We start from the raw sequence: 23,442 nt of genomic DNA on the forward strand, positions 1-23,442 counted from the left end.
ATTTTCAATTTTCTGAGAAAATAACATTTCATTGATTTTTTACCATTCGCTATGTAGGAATGCTGCTCGCATATGACGTCACAAATCAAATAATTGAAATTCTAATAACTTTTTAATTATTCCAACAATTCCAACACATATGTCAACTGTGACATAATGGAATCGAAAATAAGCTAAAATAAGACCTCATGGAAGACAATTATATACAGTGTCTATAATCTCAACCATGTTCTAGTATCAATTTCAAAAGAAAACTTTGCGACATTTTCATCATGTTGCATTCCAGGAGCATCCTCCCCTTTGGGGGTATTTTCATGAGATATGGTTTGGTTGGTGGTGTGTGTGTCTTGGTGAAGGGGAGGGGGGAGTATGTTGGAAGCCTTGACAGAATTGGAATGGTTGTCATGGAAACTTGCTGTTGTTTCTACAGAAGGGCCACTTCCTCAAAGTAGGCACCTAAGAGCTTGACCTGTATCGAAGAGAAAGAGAGTGATATCTTAATAGAAGTAATTTACAGGGTATTTTGATAATGCTATAAAGCTTTTGAAAGAGATTACAAATCACAAGAAATCAAAACTGATTTTAATTTCACTACCCTGTAACAGGTAATGATTGTTTTTGGGTGGTTTTCATTGATTTAATAGAATGCTTTCTCATTGCATTATATGTATCCACTATTTCCATTTGGATTATTTTCATCACCTCCCATGAATATATACATTTACCTTATTAATAATAATTGTGCTTGCTTATTAAGCCACTTTTCATCGTTTTATTCAAATTGGACATTATACAGATTCTAAACTAATTTTTAACTACAGTTCTATGTAATGCTGGGCTTAATAACATTTCTGTCATATTCGCGGCAATTATTATAATGTATCAGTTACTTCAGCAAAATTTATATAATTTTGCAGTTTTCTATTCTTCCCATTTCATGTCTAAATTAATTTTCTGATAAATTAACCAGCACAATAAGTATAATTTCAATTGGAGAATGAGTTGACAACTGGTATTCCATAAAAGTGTTGTCTAAGTTAACCCAGGGCCCCATCTTACAAAGAGTTACGACTGATCCATCAATCATAGCTCTATGGAAATCCATCAGTGTCATAATTTTTCCTACGAAAAATTTGCACAATGTCCTTAGTATGAAAAGAGAAGCGCAGTGAATTTTCAAGAAAACAATGAATGCATGATTAGGCCTATACATCATATACATATACATCATGATAGATGTCGACGTTGCTGGCCGTCCATAGTTACAATTGATCAGATCAATCGTAACTCTTTGTAATACGGGGCCCAGGTTGAACTAAACCATGGCTATCAGAATACCATCCATTGGTTACACATGTATCAAGAGTAAAAATCAAGCTCTAATCTTACCCCATTGATATAGTTTGAGCGATCAAATTTCTCATTCTGTGAGTGGGCACCATCGTCTGCTGCCCCCATTGGCAGGAGCATGACATTCTTGCCTGTCGCCTTCTGAAGAGATAGCGTAACAGGGATGCTACCGCCCTCTCTTGTCATATCAGGAGTAACTCCGTGCACTACAAAGAAATATAAAAAGTGATAGCAATGAGTCTCTTCAATCAAACTGGAATATTTTGAGTACATATTTTTCAATGCAATGGCAATAAGAATTAAAAACAAATTCTGATTGATAAATTGATATTTTCACTTGCTTTCCTTATTTCTTAATTCATTAATAATGTTATATAAAAAACAATGTATAGATTTACAGGGCACAGAAAATATTCATTAAAGTATACATTCTACAATACTATATACGAATCCTTATATGCGTGTAATAGTTTAATGAAATAGGTATGTTTTTGTTTTATCTATTTTCAAAACAAGACAAGCCTGTCAGTATAGCATTAAGTCCAGCCCAGCGCGCATTATCCCACACAATCACACGCCAAGAACCAATTGCAACAAGTTGTCAATCGCATCTCATGCAATTGCATTGCAGGCAAGCATACACAATTGCAACAGCTCTGCAGTGCGCTTCATCTCATGGCGCCTCTTCTTTGCGCGCATGTTGTCTGCACTGCAGAAGCGCAGAAAATTGGCCAAGACGTAGTCTAGGACAATTCTGATTGACTGAAATTAACAAAATTGCAGAAAGATGTGACATTTCAAATGTTTGAGATTTGGTCTGTGATCTTGCAACAAAGTGGGTTGCACTTGCAGTGCATTGTAGGTTGGCCCACACTTGGCACAGACTTTAGACAAGTTGCTTGGGTGATATAATGAATTCTGGGGTCCGTTGCAGAAAGAGTTGCATTTAAACGCAAGTCAAAAAATTAAGTGCAAGTCCCAAATGCGCGCTGTTGATTGGTTGAAAATCAAGGTGCGCATGATTTTTAGAATTGCGATTGATTGCAAATCTTTCTGCAACAGGACCCTGACCTCTCTTTGTAGCCTTGATTCCAGCCTGATAGTGAGGATGACTCGGATCACTCAGCCAGCATTCACCACCATGGTAAGAGGATGCCCTTTAGAAAGAGAGGATGAAAGTGAGAGATTATCTAACATATATGATTTGCATCTGACATATGATTGATTCATTATCCTCATCACCATCATCAAGATCATAAATATCATCATCATTATCACTCTTCATCTTTTAATATTTTATCACTCCCAATCAGAGCTTGGAAGCACACCTCGGCATGACCAATCAGTTATACCAAGGTGGTAGGACCAATATGCATGAATAAGAAACACTGGCTTTGGGTGACTTTTTACCTGATCGAGAAGAAAGCACGAATGCATGCATTCAAGCTGAGAATAGTTGTTGTACATGATGATTATAAAAGGTTGACACTGCCAAGTGGCCTACTAGATGAGGTCAAGTCACTCATTGACATCATAGACAGATATTTCAATTGAAGGGTGGTTTTTGTCTGCAGTACTTCAACAAAGACTTCAGTGACTTTGTTTGTTAATCTTGGAAGTGTAAATGAGATCAAGGACAAGGATACTTTAAATGTTGTTGTGTTCTCTGTACAAGAAACTAAGAGTGAACTGGCAAGTTTCATAAAGCTGTTCGTAAGTTTAGAGTGACTTTAAAGGACTAGTCTGGTGATCCTTTCTTGTGGTAAATGATATTCACCATTAAATGTTCATTGATTATTTAGTGTGTACAAGATTCACCAGTCGTTCTTAAAGTCAGTTCCTTCTGGTGATACACTGATGCTGTCAGATGATTTATCTTTTGATTAAAGCTCATCACCATACACCATGGACTCTACGTCCCACCAGAATACACACCTGCTCAATTCCCCATTTGAAGATGACAAGAACACACTTGTTGAAATGTCGAGTCTTGGTGATTCTTTTCAAGACCAACAGGTGCCCACGAAAGATACGTGATGTACCGTGAAACCCACTACTCTGCATATGACACTGAAATAAAGTTGAGCAATGGTTAGAAGCAGAACAGAGCAACAGATGCTCCTTTGAAAGAAGATCAACAGGCATGACACATTGGAAAAAGCTGGCTGAACAATCTTTTTTTTTATGTATGAAGCAAATCCCTCGGAAGAACCCTTATATGATGAGGCTTGAAGACTGGGGTAGAAGAATCCATGCCTTCAGGAACCTAATGGACCATGTTTTGGAAGGAAGAAAAGCATAAAACTCAAGATGGGCAATTATCGCTCCAAGCTTTGAAAGGTTTGCCCAGAAGTTAGGGTAAACACCCTAACCAGCAAGAGACCCAGAAATGAAAAGCCTGCAAGTTGTGTGAAAGAACCATGTTGTAGTGAGATCAACTACCTACCCAACTTGCTAGATGATGAAACACAGGATACCATAAAAGAGGAATGGAAAGCCCTACTTGATGAAGTCAAGAAGATGAATGAGGGTAACATTTTTTTCTTTACAAATTACGAGAACATTTCCAATGCAGAGAGAAAAAATAATAGTTGATTGACTTTAAGTGAGCACATTACAAGATGACCAGGGATCTCTGTGGGACCTAGTGATGACATAAATGCCTTACTAGTGCATCAAGTGGGAATTGAACCCGAGTCACTGGAAACCGAAACCCCACTCCACTGAACAAGTTAACATGCCTCCAACATTTCACGTTTACAGAAGTTAGATATCGTGCCTGACCTTATACGTAGTCGATAAACATTACTTAGTTGCCTTTTTACTTAAAGTGAAGATAATGGATGATAATGGCTAAAGCTTAATAACCTCACAATCATAAAGTCCAACTCTCTATCCACTCCCATCATTAAATCATCTCATGATGTCATCATTCATCATTTGTATAAGAGTAGGGGGAAACCCCGGTGTAGTGGTCCACCTGCATTCTCCCCAATCAGTTATATCGGGAGGAGAGACCTGCGGGTCATAGTGATTCAGTTCGCTTTTCGCCTCCCAGGCACAGGTGACGCCAAACAAATAATAATAATAATAATCATTATACTTATTATCATCCTCTTTATTATGCTCCTCATTATCATCCTCATCCACCTCATCATCATCTTCAACACCATTACCACCAACATCATCGTCATCATCATCATCACCAACATCATCAACATTATGATCCTCACCAACATCACCCTATGCCTATTCAAATTCCCTCCTTTCACCACAATCCTCTAAAACTGACTTACTTCATGATGTTTGGAGAGCCTGTATCGGCATGGACTTTATTGAGATGAGCAATCACCAGCTTGTTCACCTCATCTGGTGTCTGGTTGGGGACGATGCGGATAGAGAACTTTCCAGTCACCTTACACGGAATGACAGTCTTAGCCCCGCCCTCACTGAATGCTCCCTCAATCCCTGATTGGTGGAATGATAAGATGTTATTCTAGCCATAGAATGTTATTACACAAACCAAACAGTGTATTTCAAAGTGCTATTAGTAACTGCCTAGTGATTGATAGAGGTGGGAGATCAGTTATGAACATATCTGTAATGTTTCTTTATAGACAGATGAGTACATTTTGGGGGTTTGGAAAACAGGGGTTTTCCAATATCATAAATCAAAGTGAGCAAAGCTTTGCAAATGGATGAAATTTGTGGTTTTGTAGCCCCTTCTTGTACAAAATCCTACCAAGAAATTTTCAAACAAAAATTGCTATTTTTAGTTGTTTTTTTTAAAGGGCTACAATGTATCTTGAAAACTGCATAAACCTCTCCTCACTGGTATGTTTTAGTAAGTACAGCCATCTCTAGCTTGAGGATTTAATAAAAGAAAATTTTCAAGTCACAATTTTCTAAAATAGTAAATGTCTCTACCCTCGTACCGTGAATAGAGACGGACGGAAAGCGCCATCTATGTTGAAGTATCTTCTCTTTGCTGCTGTGTAGAAGCTCATTGGCACCGATGTCCTTCCGATATTCCTCCTGTTTAGGGTCAAAGGTTAAAATCTAATGAGTGACAAGAGCAAATGTCATAGGCCATGATTACATAGATACTCAAATAACCTATGGTATGAGCTGTTTTTTTGTCATACAGAATTTTCTTTTTTTTATTCGAATCAACTTTATGTTGAATTGAACTTGCCCTATTAGCTTCAAGTGTCATACATTAATTGCATTTTTAAGTAGAATTAGCAAATTACATGTAAGTAAAAATAGGACCTTTAAAATTTGTAAATAATGCACTATTTTGTACCTTGGGGTACAAAATGAAATTTGCTGTTTTGTGAAAATACTTTGAGGGGAGCTGCACATATCTTCCTAGATAAAGTGAAATTTATGGATGTGTGCTTTAATAATGCTCAAAATGGTATCAAAATGCTATTATCAATGTTCAAACCACTATCATTGTGTTTCTATTACCGCATAAGGCAATCATGTGTGGACAGGAATACGTACACTTGCTTGGATGTGTCCGTGATTGTTCAGCATTATGCAGCTGTACTTGAAATGAACGCAAGATAGCGCTTCGCAACATGGCACACCCTTACACAACAGGCACTCTGTGGTACAGTGTGGTGCATCACAGGGTTATTGACTTTTCTCACCATGCAGAAATCTATTGGACCATAGAGGTCCTCCTCCTCCGGTGTGACCTCCACGACAGAGTCGTAAATTCCAGGAACCAGAATCTTGCCTTTGTTGTCCTGAAGACTGCCAAAGAGAGTTACCAGATCTCGCATGGCTTCATGCCTACAATTAATAGAATAGTACTATAATTACTTAAATATTGCAATGGAAAAGAATGAATCAAGGTAGAGGCTTAATCATCATCATCATCATTTGCTGTAATCTTCAGAGGGCTCTGCAGCCTATATCGAAGATGAAGTTAAACTTGGATGCATGTTATGAGGAGTGAGGGATATTTTCAAGGTGATTTTGCAGGAGCTTTTGGAAGCTAAAAATAATCATACATTTATGAATTTTGGTTGAAAACACAATTTGCATTGACTTTGTACACAAAACCACGTTTTTGAGCATTTTTGGTCTGACATGCACTTACATAATGTTGCATAATTTCGGAACCACGTACTCGGGTGGAACAAAATTGGTCTCAAAAGTTGTGCAAGACTTGAAAGTAAAAAGTCAGCGAGCGGTGCGGTCAAAAAAGTTTGCGCTGTGAAAATATCGCGCTATTTGTTGAGGGCCCCCCCCCCCAGGCCTAGATAGGGTTAAGCTTGGTGACTTATGATGCCATTCATTTTTTACATTTTAATCACCTGACTAATCTATAACAGCTACCAAAAATTCTTCACCAATCTATATTATGATGGCAGCGGTGGGATAATGCGCTACTTGTATTGAAGAAACCAAGGCCCAGTGACACAAGCTTAGAAAATCGATCATACGGCTCATTTGTGTGATTAATTGGACATTCAATAGACTCGTTACAAACATCAACCCTGTGTTCAATGGCTTCCCCTTTATGACAATGAATATTGATCAACCAATCAAAAGATTTCTTAATAAAGTGTGACATGAAACTTACACAGAGCCACCAAAGACACCGGAATGAAGATCTTTCTTAGCACACTCAACCTCAATGAAGAAATAACAGATCCCTCTGTGAATATAAAAAATAAATGTAACACTCTTAAAAGTATGTAGCGTAGTATATGTGTGTTAACTCCAGATAATTGACTCCCACTCTAAAGTATAAACTGTTTGGATCAGATTTATTACTCTTTCATGAAATAAAAAGAATTATACTTCATACAATACATAAACACCTAAAATTATTGGAAGCCGGATATATCAACACCCCCTCCCCCCCCTGCTTTGGTGGAGAAAAATAGGATTGTGTTGAACCATACTAAAATATTTCATTTCTTGGTAAATATTGTAGTGTAAATGTTTTTAAGATAGAAGATAAGTAGTCATCATTTTTAAGCATTCTGACTACTTTCCATCTACTGTGAGAGATTTATGTCACAATTGGCTACCCATAATAACCACAACTTTATACCAGAGTTTACATTAAATCAAACATCAGAATAAGGAACTATAATTTTTTGGGGAAATCAGATTTTTATGGTATTTATATATCGCAAAACATATAGAGGAACTGCTCATCTGTGACGTTACAAAATCAAAAATTGAAAAATCCATAACTCCATATTCTTTGATGAGATTTCATAAACCTTCACCAACATAGAGTAAATGATCACATGTCAGAATAACCTCTAAAAGATAAACTTGCCTTAGACCGTATGTGATACAAGGTTTCTGCTTGCCAAGCCAATAGTTATCTGATATACACACATAATCAACATCCTGTCAATAAAAAAAAGTAAAGTCATTAATTCAGAAAGTATAAACACAGAGTGATAACAAAGGTATGTGATCAAAAATTAATTCTCAGATTTTAGCTGGGCATGTATTGACCCCCACATAAATAAAAACATGTTACATGATCCAAATTTGATGAAATATATTGATAAATGTCATTAACTAAGACACTTAACATTAAGTGACAAACATGAATGTGATAAAAATCCATTAAAATTATACAAACACTTGTAAAGAGATTCACAAATATTTTCCCTGCATGTATTCGTATAATATCAAATACAATCCACTTCTTATATCACGATAATCACAAAGTGAAGCAAAGTTTGTGTTTGCTGAGTACATAATTATCAGGAATACAGGATATATTCACATTATGATTATCAGTACATATAATTATCAGATATGCACATACAGGTAATTATCAGATATAAATAAAATTATCAGATATAAATATGTATGTAATATCACATTAACATTAATTAAATTTTGATACTACACCTGAAAATAAAAATAACATGGTCAGGATTTTGAAAAAAGCATTCAGTCTCTTATTATCCTCCTGCTTGTATTTGTTTTTTTATATGTTTGTTGAATATCCTGAATATCATAATACTACATTTAGAAATATAGAACATGATTTCCAGACAGTTGGAAAGTATTACTCTGAAGTTCATGCTAACAAGGCAATAAATGCAAAGTACATTTATATCAGCCTGTCCATGTAAATAATTTCTACAAAGTACTTGGTATTATTGCTTTAAGGCATGCTGTAAAATGTCATAGCAAAGATCATTTCCTAGATAACAAATAAAATCTTGCTCGTAATATATGAATTTCAGAGAAATAAATCAAAGTACAACATTTCTGCACAAACATACATGTATATAAAAAAAACTCAAAATTTTGGCATACAATGCTAGATAAAACTGCATGTCTTCAAATATAGAGGAAATATTCTGGATAATGGATGAAAGCAAAGTAATGAAGTTTATATCATAATATATAAAACCAAAGTCTAAGATTTTTTTTATCCTATTTGAAAGACACTGTCATAAAAATACCAAAAGTCTCTTACATAAAGATCCAAAATAGGAGAGTTGGGTGTGTAAAATAATTTTAGAGGAACTTGTTAGGGGTAATCAAATCTGTAGAACTTGCAGTCAGATACAGCCTACAACTGCATTTGTTAGGGTTTGGAAATGATACAAGATATGAATTAATTGTTAGACCTATAGATGTACAAGTCATTAACTTGTTCACATGACCTCAGTCTATCTGCTTATCCTCCTCCTCTTTTTCTTCTTCCTCATCCAAACCTCCTCCTCCTAATAATAACGATGACAATAACAGCAGTATTAATGATAATAATAATGCCCATTATAATCAATGAAAGCTTCGAATAAATTATAACAGTTTTTTGTTTTCTAGGAGAGGGAAAGGGCTTTCCATATAGTATTGTAATAAAACAATGAATTACATAATTCTGAAACCATAAGTGGAAAATCGAATTACAATATTTGGTGATTGGTGTCATTTATTTCTTTGTGCCCTAAGGTAAATTTGTTATAATATCATATAAACAACATCTATGTTTTTTTTCTGAATATTTAGCAACCTCCTCCTCCTCCTTCCTCCTTTTCTTCTTCTTCCTCCTCCTCCTCCATGAGTATTGGTTGAAAATGAAGTAGTACTAACCACAAGATTTTTTACCTAATTTTGGGCATTGAATATGTTGCTACCATGGCAACTTGATCTCTAACACAAACAAAATTTGCATCTTGAAAATCTTTACCTGGATAACCAAATTTCATAAGAATTTTTTGAAAATTTATGAAGTAATTCAAACTGCAAGATTTTCACCCAATTTTCACCATATAATATGTTACCATGGCAACATGATTTTTAACACACACATTATATAGGACGTGCACATCTTTACCTCAAGACCAATGTGTATGCCAAATTTCATGAGAATTGGTTAAAAATTGAGGAAGTAGTGTGAACTGCAAGATTATATATACCTTATTTTTGCCATAATATCCTGTTACCATGGCAACACAGTTTCCAACACATACAACAATAATGTCTTGCACATCTTTACCCCAACACCAATATGTGAGCCAAGTGTCATGAGAATTGGTTAAAAACTGAGGAAGAAGTTCAATGCGCAAGGTTTGCAACGGACCGAGCACCGACCGTACGCTGATTTCTATGTACCCCCTTCAAACTTTGTTATATAACAAATAATAATAAAACACATAACTTCAAAGGATTACTAACTACAAGAATATCCTGCCGATGGCACAAGTATGTTTTTGATGTATCATGAACCCAGGTAAATCACTTCTTTTAACTAATACAGATGAAACAATTAAAAAATGAGAAATCCATTGGCAGCGGAAGCCAAAAATTTTAGGGGGGACCACAAAATTGACAAGCAAAAAAAAAATTTAGGGGTTATCGTCCCCCCCACCTCAAATTTAGGGGGGGACACGTCCCCCCGTTTCCGCCGTCTATGGTTTTATCACTCTTACCTTGAAGAATGTATCCTTTCTCTTTTCGATCATCTCATCTAACCCCTCAGAACCACTCTCCTCCATACCTTCAAAACAAAACTTTAAAAGAAAGAAGACAAAATAACCAGTTTATTGTCAGAGCATAATTTTCCTAACCATATATTTTAAAAATACGAATAAAACATACACCTTTTGTTCAAAATACATTTTCGCAATCTCATCTCATTCCCGAACCCCTAATTCTCCTCCATTCTTCATTTATCCTAAAGTTATACCTTGGTCACATTTGCTCTACGGTGGCCGTACAGCGAGTTGAAAACAGCCGTTTTCAACTCAAACATTTTTTTGTCCAACTACATATAGGTGGTATGAATTAAAATTAATATAAAGGCTGTTTTTGATTCAGCGTACGGCCGTCGTAGAGCAAATGTGACCGAAGTGTTAATATGATTCTCTCGCATTAAGGCTTTGTATGCCTCTATCACATTTTAATAATCCAAGCAAGAGATATCTCATATCATCTTTTGTTAAGCTCCTCCCCTTTTCCATACCCCCCCATTCTCCTCTTACCTTCTTTGTTTCTCTAAATATTCACCTTAATATTAATTGGAATATCTCTCCCCAAGGCATTGTCTGCCTCTATCACATTTGAATATTCCAAGAAATGTCCCTTATCATGTTTTGATATGCTCCTCCCCACTCCCTCTTCCCCTCCCCCCTTCCATCCCCTTTCCCTCCCACCTACTTTGTTTTCTCTAAATATTATCTTTATTCACCTTAATATTAATAGGAATATCTCTCCCTAAGGCTTTGTAAGCCTCTATCACATTAATCCAAGCCAGGACAGGTCCCTTATCGTCTGTTGCTCCACGTCCATACATCTTACCATCCTTCTCGGTCAGAACAAAGGGATCTGTATCCCAGCCATCCTCCTAAAATAATCATATTGTAAAAAGATTGAATTAACTTGATTTGAATATAGTATTGATAATAATATATAGAATTTTTATCACTTTCCATCTTAATTATTCATAGCACATTAGAGACAGAAAGGAGGGGGGGTCAGTGCTTAACAATTTATATATTCACTAGGTGTTCCAGCAATTCTATGAACAGATTGTCTAATATCTAATGGGTTACACCTATTTGATGTACTATAAATTTGGTATTCTGTCTAATTACCATTAGGCTAATACTCACTTGATCTAGCGGGTAATACTAATAGTCTTACGCCCAGATGGTTAAATTTCAACTTGATCTTCTATGATATTATTTTGTATTTTGTCAAAAAATTGGTACATAAACATTTCATATAATCCTATAAAGTTCGACAATAATAATAATAATAGCTGGATATAAAGTGCTCTTTGCCTGAGGATACAAAGTGCTGCTATTATTACCCCGGCGCTCAGTGCATGCAAGGAAATACTCCTGCCGGGTACCCATTCACCTCACCTGGGTCGGGTGCAGCACAGTGCGGATAAATTTCTTGCAGAAGGAAAACACGCCATGTAGATGTTAGATTGAGATTAAACACAATGATAAATGGGCTAAATGAACATATGATGAAAGGATGTTGGTGATGCTAGATTTCCATAGTTGCAATTGATTGGATCAATCACAACTCATTGTGAAACAGGGCCAAGATTTATTCCATTCATACCCTCTTAGCAGGCTGGACATCCAGATGACCATAGATACACACGGTCTTCTTGGCTGGGTCGTTACCAAGGTAACCAAGGATGGCATCAGGGAGGGGGATTTTACTTCCATCTGGGAGAGTCTGCTCACCGACTGGCACCAACTCTGTTGTCGCACCAAGTTTTTTCAACTCCTACAAAAAATAAAAGGCAATCAAACTGATATAAAACGGTTCATGTATCAAGAGAAATTTGATTAAAAACATAAAACCTGCAGGCACTTATATCTATTTATACATTTATACAGAATTTTTACCTACCTGTTCAGTTGATTACTCTAGCAATCTAACATTGGATTTTGGATGACTTAGGACTACAGTGCCAATGATCTTTAATCAAGGCAATGGAGAAAGGCTATAAAACAGAGATTTAGATCCAAGCTGACGTTAGTATTAGAGATGCCAACCATTAACTTTGAGATATCAATATTTAGACTACCCACAAAAAAAGGTGTTTCCAAACCTATAATTTCAGAATTAGACACTTGTATTTTCCATGAAACTGATGGTACATACTCCCCTCTTCCAAAAAATATTACTACCCCCCCCCCCCCCCCTCCGGCTCAGAACTCAAAACAAACCTGACTGAAGACTTAATAATAATTACCACAAGTTACAAAGGACAGGTGTGTCAGAGATAGAATTACAAAGGGGATCGGGCGATTTCACCCTCAAAATGCTCAAAGAAACCCATAAAGATCCTCATGCACTGCAATATTAGAGCTTATTCAATGATTGAGCCAGTAAAGTGTGAAAAGTAGCCCCAGAAAATAAAGAATTTTGGGTCTGAGGCAGTGTGTTATCATGAACATTCATATTAACTTATTGACTCATTAATCTTTAATTGCAAATTTTCACAAAATACAAGCAAACTTGAATTCAAAAAGTAGACGAGGTTAAAATGATAACCCCCCCCTTCTCCAAACAATCATTTTATTTTAAGATGTACTTTTGAATGTTGAATTTAAATTAACTTGTCAGGTCAAAAAGTCTGCTTGAAGTACTTTGACAGTCTGTATTTTCCGAAAATGCACACTCCCAAGTCCCAAGTGTCTGCCTGTTTGATACTGAGTATTGAACAGGCAGACACTTGGAAGTTGGGACAATTGAGATTATTACCAAGTCAGACCAGTCGGGTCACTTAACATTTTCTATCATTCTTCCTTGAGTGGGAATTCAAGCGTTTATTTCTAATAAACAACTTGGGCTGGGAGGTCAAATTTGGTACAAGATATTGTACATCTACATACATACCCACACTGACCAGAAATCATGTGACTAACAACTTATATCATTCTGAGTCTCCTTCCGAGACATTTTTATTGTTTGTCATGGAATTTATTATGAACCACCAACCACGTTTTGTGTCAAACCAATTGTTACTTGTGGCTTGAACCTGATAATTTGTTTGTCTGAGAAAAGATTCTCAGGTCACCAGAGAATAATAAAAGAGTCTAGATTGATCAAGACTAAGTATGACCTCCATTCAAAAGTTTATTTTCAATTCATTTGCATACAAAGAAAACCTACCAGGAGTGGAAGTAAATTGAGGAAGTTCCATATTAAACTTGACCCTGTATTTTACTTTTAAGTACAACATTGAATACTGGAATGTACAAACAGCTCTTAACAGGATAAAATCACAAATCATAACTGTAAAAATATAATACATGCACTCTTGTTTTTTTTCTTCTACCACATTTCATTTTGATGAATTGTTGTACAAATGAAAAACAAAAATAATATACATAATGAAAAGGTTAATTAAAATGATTTTGCCTATACATATAGGCCCAAAAACCAACATAAAACAAGTCTTCAAAAACTTTCTTATTTTTGAAAGGGTTTCGATACAGGATCCATCTTGGAGGAGAAAACCATTTGAACAGGTTTGTCCATGGAGGAAAGTCATCCTTGTTATTTTGAAGAATAAGAGTGGTAAATGGTCTAAAATTGTTCACTCGTGTATGCACACCTTGGTCAGGTTGAACAATACCAGCAAAAGTTTAACAAAGATCCTCTTAACCATTTATATCAAGGAATAAGCTGACACTTGACCTTAGTCACCTGACCCTTATGATCTAGTCTTTCATTGAGAAATAACCAGTTAATAATGATAAAGGGAAACTTCCCTGTGATTTTAAAACAGGTTAATATTAACAAAAGCAGAAAGATAAAGAAAATTCATTGGGGCCAAAAAAAAATCAAAGAAAATCAGAGAATAATGGAATTCTAAAGTTTTTGTTTGTGCTGTCACATGTGAGTATACATACAGGTACAAATGAAAGGTTTCTAAAAATGCAAAAAGTAATACAATCTTCTCTCTTCATATAGTGCCTTAATAAAGCAAGCACCAGATGAAAGTATTTCAGTAACTTATAACGAATGGTGAATGAAAATTTGTTTCATAAAATGCTCCTTAACCCTAATACTCCCAGAGGGGGGGGGCATGGCCCCTCCCCCCTGTCAAATTTTAGTTAGTACTTCCTGATGCCTAAATATTTCGAAGCAAAATAACTTTCTTGTCTGATCCTATCATGCAGGTGTCGGATTACGCTTACAGACCACATGTCACATAGTTTCGCTATTTCTCTAAGTATGACCCTAAAAAATCAGGAGCTTTTCCAATTTATACTTTTTGTTTTTTAGTAAGTATTATAATTGTTTCATATAGTGCAATTAATTACCAAACATACACACACACCCATACCCATGCATTTGAAAACAATTGATGAAATATATGAGAAAATTGGAAAACAATAATGTACATAAGAATTAATAACGACAACCTAAATTCTTTCAGGAATTGAAGAGGGAGTTATACAAAAAGTTACTATTCCTGAGGCTTTATTTAGTGAGAAATACCAAAATATATGATTTCTCTCATAAATTAGCATACCCTGTAAATGAATTAATAAAAAAATAAAAGGACTTTCATAAATTTAGCTAAACAAAATTTAAATTCTTGACCTTTGTGCAAAATTTTGAGGGAGACCTAATACCCCCCCCCCCCGTAATTAAAACTTTAAAATACCCCACAAATATTAGAGAAATTTATAAAGAATTACAACTGTGATAACTTTGCCGTGAAAATAAGCATGGTAACAGGGCTGAGCAGCCAATCACAGACAATATTTCCAAGGTAATTCCAATTATGGCAAAGTAACTCTCTCTGAAGCTCTCTAGATATATGGACTTACGGCTTCAACACTTTGGACCATCCTAGTAATCTCTCCTCTTGTCTCTGGCCATGCTGACACACTCTTGATGGCTACAGCATCGGCTAGACGCTTGATATAGTCCTCCTGGTGCTCATCAATATAGCTGAAAAATAAAAATGATTTTTTTTTAATCTAATAGCCAGGGACAAGTTTGTCACATTGTTTCTTAAATGAGTCTGTATTTTCGGTTACACTTCGTAATTCCGAAGCTTCGTAATTCCGAAGGTTCTTTATTCCGAAGGTTCGTAATTCCGAAACACGTAAATTGCCTATACCTCGATGTTCGTTAATCCGAAAACGAAAAAGGGTTCGTTAATCCGAACATTTGTGGCGTTATTCCGACGGTTCGTTATTCCGAAGGTTCGATAATCCGAAAACGAAATAAGGTTCGTTGTTCCGAAGGTTCGATAATCCGAAAACGAAATAAGGTTCGTTGTTCCGAAGGTTCGTTAATCCGAAAACGAAATAAGGTTCGTTGTTCCGAAGGTTCGTTAATCCGAAAACGAAATAAGGTTCGTTAATCCGAAAACGAAATAAGGTTCGTTAATCCGAAAACGAAATAAGGTTCGTTAATCCGAAAACGAAATAAGGTTCGTTAATCCGAAAACAAAATAAGGTTCGTTAATCCGAAAAATGAAAACCGGGAAAGCAGAGGCAAGGGGGATGGGGGCGGGGGACACTGTTGCCGTTCAATTGTTATGAGGATGGGAAGGCAAGGGCGGCCGAACGAATTTTCGTTTGGGGGGTAAAGCCAAAAAATGAAACTCATACGTCAAAATGGACACTTTGGTGATATTTTCCCCTTAAGATTATCATCTGCTTGAAGTCATTGTGTGTTTGATAGTGATTAAGTAGAGAAAAACCTTTTTTGAAGTGATTTCTTATTATGGCAAAACGTATATTTAGGCTTTATTTTTCGGGAGAGAGTGTAATGAGCGAGCGGCTTGGTAAAACAAATTCAAAGGTGAAGTTGTAAAACGTTTTTGGGGTCAATTATTCTTAAAATGGCATAATTGCGAGGTGTTGCGAGCGTGAATCACAAGCTAAAACTTTAGGGTATTTCAATAAAAAATGAAAATAAGTTTTTAAAAATCCGAGCAGATTTCTGCTGTCATTAAAAAGATGTGCATCTAACTAAAAAATTAACACGAGCGCAAAACGCAGCTTAAACATACTGACCAGAAAAGGAACCTGTTAAAGAAAGCATTTAGTGACCTCTTTAGGATGCATATTTCACCAATCGAATGAGAGTGCGAAGCGCAAGCTGAAAATTTGCAATATTCCAGCCTGAAAACTTAACTTGTATACTTTAAAGAGTATTTTATTTCGAAAAAAAACACGAAAAACGGCATATTCATTTTTGAAAAAGGAACTTTCCCATTTTGGAAAATATTAATTTCCCTGTTTTTTATTTCATTTTGGGGGTGCAAGTGCCACCTGCCTCCCTCCCGGCGGATCCAACTTTCGTCAAATGGGGGGGGGCAATATTTTTTTCAGCCACATTTTCCTCGATCGGCAGCTTAAAGTTGATCTTTGTTTGTTTCTTTGAAAGGGTAGTCCTAACAGTCAATAATTAGCTTTATACTTATAAAATAAAGTAAATATGTAATAACATGATAAACCCTTTTTAAATAGCCTAATGCGAGCGCGAGCTATATATATATTTTTTTAATATGATGGGCAATATGTTTGTGATCTTCAAAACGAAATGCCTATGTAACTAACTTTAGATAATAACTGCGAGCAAGATCGCAAACAGAAATTTTATAAGCTCTGACCTGATCTAAAGGGGACATTTAAAGAACTTTTTGCAGTTAGCCATGAAGAAGATTCGTGTTTCAACCAGTGGCGGCGAAATATATTTTCCGGGGGGGGGGGGGGGGGGGCAAAGCCAAAAAAGGGGCCAATAGGGGCAATTTGGTGCAAACGTATATTTTCACCATGAGATTATCATCTGTGTAAAGAGGTTGTGTGTTTTGTAGTAATTGAATTGAGCAAAAAAATTTAAGTGATCACTGATTGATGAATTATATATTTACGTTTCATTTCTGCGAGCGTTGCGAGCAAGCGGTTTGGGGGAAAGAAATCAAATCTGAAGATGTAAAATTCGCCTTTTTGGTCAATTACTGTTAAAAGGGCATCCTTGTGAGATGTTGCGAGCGAATCACGTGCTCAAACTTTTGGAAATTTCATGTAGGCCTAGAATGATAATAATGATATAGATATTATTTACCCAGGGAAGCCACTTCAGTTCTGAAAACTGTTCTCCCAGCTATTATTTTTTTACAAGAATGCTTAGAATGTCCAGTTTTCAGGTTGGAAATCGGAAAATTTTGGCTCACGTTTCTCGCTCGCATCAAGTATTGTTTATTGAGGAACTCATTCTATTCCTGGTTACAAAAAATAGTAAATGTCCAGTTTTCAGGTGGAATATCACAAATTTTAAGCTTGCGGTTCGCACTCTCATTATTTAGTTCGTGAGATATATATTCTATTCATGAGTCACTAAATGCAGTCCTTAAAACAGGTCAGTATATAAACAAATTACAGCTCGCCCTCGAGTTAATAATTTCTTTAGAAAGATACACATCTTTCTCACAATAAAAAAAACTGCTCAGAATGTTTAAGTTCACGTCTTGTTACATGAAATGTCTACTAGTTTGAGCTTGCGATTCGCGCTTTCAACATCTCACAAGGATCATTATTATAGTATTATTTTTATTACCAGCAGAAGCTGTTATTAAAAATGACATCCCCTCCAATACAAATCCTATTATCTAGAGGTTACTCGCACGCGACCAACACACTTGATCCCCTGCATCTTTAAACCATTTGCTTAGGCAGCAATTGCTCAGATAAAGTCGAAATTAGCCTATGCTTGATCAGGGCGCCTATTCTTAATGAAATACATGCTTTTGGCCACAACACATGCATGTATCATCGATCGTCATTGCATAATATCGTGTAATTTTGTAATGACAACACCGTTTTTGTTACCAAAATGAATAATTTTTCATTTTCGGAAATACGAACCTTATTTAATTTTCGGATTAACGAACCTTATTTCGTTTTCGGATTAACGAACCTTATTTCGTTTTCGGATTAACGAACCTTATTTCGTTTTCGGATTAACGAACCTTATTTCGTTTTCGGATTGACGAACCTTCGGAATTACGAACCTCATTTTGTTTTCGGATTAACGAACCTTCGGAATTACGAACCTTATTTCGTTTTCGGATTAACGAACCTTCGGAATTACGAACCTTATTTCGTTTTCGGATTGACGAACCTTCGGAATTACGAACCTTATTTCGTTTTCGGATTGACGAACCTTCGGAAATACGAACCTTCGGAATAACCGAACCTTCGGAATTACGAAGCTTCGTAATTACGACTGTATGCGGTATTTTCAGGGTGGCAACTTTCCAGTTACACAAGGATGCACGTATTAAAGATCTATTTTTAATTGTGTTTCTTCCTCTCTCCCCCTTTTCCCTCCTTTTCTTCATCTTATCTTTCTGTCTCTCTCTTTTTTTCTTTGGGGGTGGTGGGGGCAGTAAGTAATCAGCAAGGACCCTCCGGCCCCCTGGATCCATTTCTTTATCTTCAAGTCAATTCTTTCTTCTCTCCTTTTTTCCCTCACTATATACACATTTTCATTTCCCCTCTTTTTCTTCTCCTGTTCTGTCTGTCTGTCTCTCTCTATCTCTTTTCTTTCTTTCTTTTTTTTTTGGAGGGGGAGGGGTCAGGCCCCTCTGATCCCCTGGATCTGTTCTATCTTTAACTCTGCCCTTTCTTATTTTTCCTTCTTCCTTTTCTGACTGTCTGTAACTCTCTATCCCTGTTTTTTTTGGGGGGGGGGGGTGGGAGGCAAGTCCCTTCCAGCCCCTGAATCTATTCTCTATCTTTATTTCTGTTATTTCCCCCTTTTCTTCTTTTCCCTCTTCTTCTCCCCCCCCCCTTTGTTTTTTGGGGGCCTCTCTGGTCCCAATTTCTCTATCTTTAATACTGTTCTTTCTTATCTTCCATCTTTTTTTCTTCTCTCTCTTTCTCCCCTTCTTTTCTTCTCAACTTGCTGTCTCTCTCTCTCCTTTTGTGGGGGGGGGGGGCAGGAGGGTTGCCTTGGTCCAGGATCCGTTTCTTTATCTTCAATTCTCTCCCCCTTTTTCTTATCTTTCTTCATTTCCCCCTCTTTATCTCCCTTTCACTTTTCACCTTTCTCTTCTTTTTTCTAATCTGTCTCTTTTGGGGGGGGGGTGGGGCAAGGCCCTTTTCTATCCGTATTTCTGTTCTTTCCCCTTCCTTCCCCCTTTTCTTAATTTTTTTCTTCTTCTTTTCTTTTTTTCTGTTTTTTTTTTAGGGGGATTGCCCCTCAAGCCTCTTGATCCACCAGGTTAAACCAACTTGCAGTGCATGGCCCAATTATGTAGCAGGGCCAGGGTAATAACTTCTTGGGAGCTAAAAGCCTTTGTTCTTTGAAAGAAATTTATAGCCAAGTCCCAAGCCCAACCAAGGCACAGGAAAAATTGATTAGCTGGCTAGCTTTCATTCTGTTAACAGCCCAGCTGTTCAAATTCTGCCCTCATTTACAGCTGCCTATAAATTTAGACGAAGTTTACTTGCCACTTACACATGGCCTTATAGGTACCTACATTGTAGGCCTACTCTATAGCAGGTTTGGCCTTAACCCAGGGAACATAGTGGGCGGGAGCCTAGGAGCTTACCGTGTAATTGACCATACTCACCGGACTAGCGTGAAGTATGGTCAAAATAATTCTCCGAATAAATAGTCAAAATAGAAATTAAGCACTAAACCATGATTATATGGATGAAGGTCTAACGGGTGGCAGTTTTCTGACATCTGGGCACAAACTGGAACCTCAAAAAACCCCGAAAAGTTCTCTCCTTCTACCCCGTCTCGATCGGCCATTTTTGTGATGAATTGTCATGAAATGGCTGATCAAGACTGGGGTAGGAGAGAAATTTTTGTTTTTTTGAGGTTCCAGTTTGTGCCCAGATGTCAGAAAAACTGCCACTCGTTAGACCTTCATCCATATAATCATGGTAAGTGCTTAATTTCTATTTTGACTATTTATTCGGAGAATTATTTTGACCATACTTCACGCTAGTCCGGTGAGTATGGTCAATTACAAGGTAAGCTCCAAGGCTCCCGCCCACTATGCGGGCGGGAGTTCCCTGGGTTAAGGCCAAACCTGCTATAGAGTAGGCCTACAAAGACCTTATAGGTACCTATAAGGCCATGTGTAAGTGACAAATAGACGAAATTTACCATGGTTCACAAGAACACACAGGAGAATGTGTAGAAAAAAACAAAGGTTGTATAATAAAGCAAAGAGATCTGGTCTACCCAAAGATTGGGATATTTTCAAAAGGTTTTGCAATGTAATTAGAAAAGAATTAAATAAATCTAAATCAGAGTATATAACAGACAATTTACTAATGTCATTAAAAGAAAATCCAAAGGTTTTTTGGTCTATATTTGCAAAATTAAAGAAAGAAAGTACTGGTATTGATGACTTCCTAGTCAATAATAAGATAATTAGTGCTGATAAAGAGAAAGCTGTGCTTCTTAGCAAGGTATTTGTAAACAACTTCACAAAAGAAGATGTAAAAAATGTACCACTAATCTCTACTCAAATACCGGAAATACAAAAACTTGTTATTAGTGAATCTGGCGTACTTAAACAACTACAGAACATTAATCCTAACAAGGCATCTGGACCAGATGACCTTCCTCCGTGGCTATTTAAAATGGTAGCAAATGAAATAACCCCAATTTTAACTGATATATATCAGACCTCAATAAATGAGGGTTATGTACCTTTACAGTGGAAAAGGGCCAATATTTGTCCTATCTTTAAAAAGGGGGATAAGTCAGATCCAAATAATTATAGAGGAGTATCATTGACTTGTATTGCTTGTAAGATCCTCGAACACATTGTACACTCTCATATTATGAAGCATTTGGAAATGCATGAAATCTTGGTTGACAACCAACATGGTTTTAGAGCAAAACGTTCTACTACCACCCAGTTAGTACTTACTATCCATGACATAACAAATGCTCTCGAGAAAGGAAAGTCTGTACATGTAGCTTTCCTAGATTTTGCCAAAGCGTTCGATAAGGTACCACACGAACGACTACTGAGAAAACTACAATCATATGGCATTACTGGATCGCTCCTAAAGTGGGAAAGACAATTCCTCACAGGACGCTCCCAAACAGTCTTGGTCAATGGATCTCCCTCCGAGGAGTTGCCAGTGCTCTCAGGAGTGCCCCAGGGCACAGTAACTGGCCCACTAGATTTTCTTATGTACATCAATGATCTACCTGATGGCCTCCTGTCAACGACAAGGCTGTTCGCCGATGATTGTGTCATTTACACTTCTGGCACAAATTCTAATGACTTTCAAATCCTCCAAGACGATCTGTCAAAACTAGAGGAGTGGCAGAATAAATGGGCCATGTCCTTCAATCCAGCCAAATGTGTCATCATGAAAATACCATCCAAGGCAGTACAGACTCCTACAGAAAGAGATTACACCTTCTGTGGCCAAAAACTACAAGAAGTGTCTACATGCTCTTACCTTGGTGTTGAAGTGGATAACAGGATGCGCTGGGACGCCCAGATCAACAAAGTCTGCTCCAAAGCTTCCAGAGTACTCGGTTTCCTGAGAAGGAACTTTTGGTCTGCTCCCAAGGAAATAAAACAACTTTCCTACCAAACGTTGGTGAGACCAATCCTGGAATACGCCTCCCCTGCATGGGATCCCCATTACAAGAAGGATACCCAGAAGATAGAAGCCATCCAGAGAAAGGCAGCTCGTTTCTGCACGGGGAACTACAGACGAACCAGTAGTGTCACTACCATGTTACGGGCCTTAGAATGGGACTCATTGGAAGACAGACGGAAATACAGTAGACTGAGCCTAATGTTCCAAATAATCAAAGGTCTTGTTGCCATCAACCCCAAAAACTTCATCCAGCAAACCACCCGGCAGACCAGAGGAAATAGTATCAAGTTCCAGCGTCTGCTAATCAAAAGGGATGCTCATAAATACAGCTTCTTTCCTCGAACTACGAAGGATTGGAATGAGTTAAATATCGACACAACATTGATAACCTCATTGGACTCTTTTAAATCCAAACTCTCTCAAAAACCCAGCAAGTGACCTGCTTACTTGGTGGTCTCACACATCAATAAAGTTGGCGGAGTACAGCAAGTCTGCATATGCCGACTTAACCCAAGACAAGACAAGACAAGTAAAGTTCGTCTAAATTTATAGGCAGCTGTAAATGAGGGCAGAATTTGAACAGCTGGGCTAATTTCTATAATCTATTTTAACTATTCTGAGAATTATTTTGACCATACTTCACGCTAGTCCGGTGAGCTGAGTATGGTCAATTACACGGTAAGCTACTGGGCTCAGGCGGGAGTTCCCTGGGTTAGTTTGGCCTTTGCTGTTTTTTTTTTTTTTATCGAAGTACTATAGGGGCCTAAGGCTAAGGCAAGGTCAAACTTATTCGATTCAGAGGCCTAACTTTACTGTTGGAGCATTCTTTCTTTTTTTTCTCTTTTCTTTTCCTTTCCTTTCTTCTTCTCATTCTTCCCCTCCTTAATTCTTCAACTGACTGAGTCTGAGCTCTGACATTTTCGCTCTCTGAGTTCAGTTTCTCTTCTTTTAACTTAATAAGTTAATTTAAGTTTTGTTATCTTCCTCCTCCTCTGGCTCTGCCTCTGCCTCTGGGCCTCTGGCTGAGGATCAGGTCAGCTCAGAATGACTCAGTTTCTGAGTTTTGAAAAAAAAAATCATAAAGTTGCATAGATCTAGTTAAGTTGTACGTACCTGAAAAGTTTGGGTAGAAATTCATCCGCCATTTCGATTTTCGGTGATCTCTATCTGGACCAAGCTAGCTAGCCTAGTGTTGCACTTCCAACTCTTCGACACAATGCGAATTTGGGATAAGGGTGGGTACATCCAGCGCTGTGTGTGCGCGCGATGTACCGAAGGCCAAGCAAGTCACGGGCTTTCAATACGGTCACCTGACCTGTCATATGACTTTCTTATGGGCAGCTAGCTGTAGCTGTACAGCTAGCTACAGTACAATCGTCATTCTACATCCAGTTTTATTGACTGAAAATATTCGTTGTGTAAAGTTTTATCAAGTATTTATCAAAATTATGTCAATCATTTAATCCAATATATTGATTAATTTGATTATCTATTTAAC

At 37.1% G+C, this 23,442-nt stretch overlaps 1 protein-coding gene across 1 annotated transcript; it reads right to left on the reverse strand.

Moving 5' to 3' along the window:
- Positions 1-43: 43 nt before the first annotated feature.
- On the reverse strand, positions 44-23,186 carry LOC121421052 (cytosolic non-specific dipeptidase-like). The gene is made up of 13 exons (XM_041615652.1): positions 23,058-23,186; positions 15,168-15,291; positions 11,932-12,102; positions 11,045-11,200; positions 10,287-10,367; positions 7,661-7,734; positions 6,950-7,024; positions 6,009-6,153; positions 5,286-5,385; positions 4,647-4,818; positions 2,422-2,507; positions 1,390-1,556; positions 44-469 (listed from the first exon to the last, which is right to left on the reverse strand). Exons 1-13 carry the CDS (start codon positions 23,087-23,089, stop codon positions 425-427), a joined length of 1,428 nt encoding a protein of 475 aa, XP_041471586.1. The 5' UTR covers positions 23,090-23,186; the 3' UTR covers positions 44-424.
- Between the last annotated feature and the right edge of the window lie 256 nt (positions 23,187-23,442).

This window comes from Lytechinus variegatus, chromosome 9 (genome assembly GCF_018143015.1).
Source record: "Lytechinus variegatus isolate NC3 chromosome 9, Lvar_3.0, whole genome shotgun sequence".
Taxonomy (NCBI): domain Eukaryota; kingdom Metazoa; phylum Echinodermata; class Echinoidea; order Temnopleuroida; family Toxopneustidae; genus Lytechinus; species Lytechinus variegatus.

Coding starts and splice junctions, on each gene's coding strand:
- LOC121421052 (XM_041615652.1), bottom strand. CDS start 23,089: ATGGCGGATGAATTTCTACCCAAACTTTTCAG. Junction 5,386..6,008: donor GTCCAATAGATTTCTGCATG/GTGAGAAAAGTC, acceptor GACCCTAAACAG/GAGGAATATCGGAAGGACAT. Junction 470..1,389: donor GCTCAAACTATATCAATGGG/GTAAGATTAGAG, acceptor TCTTCGATACAG/GTCAAGCTCTTAGGTGCCTA.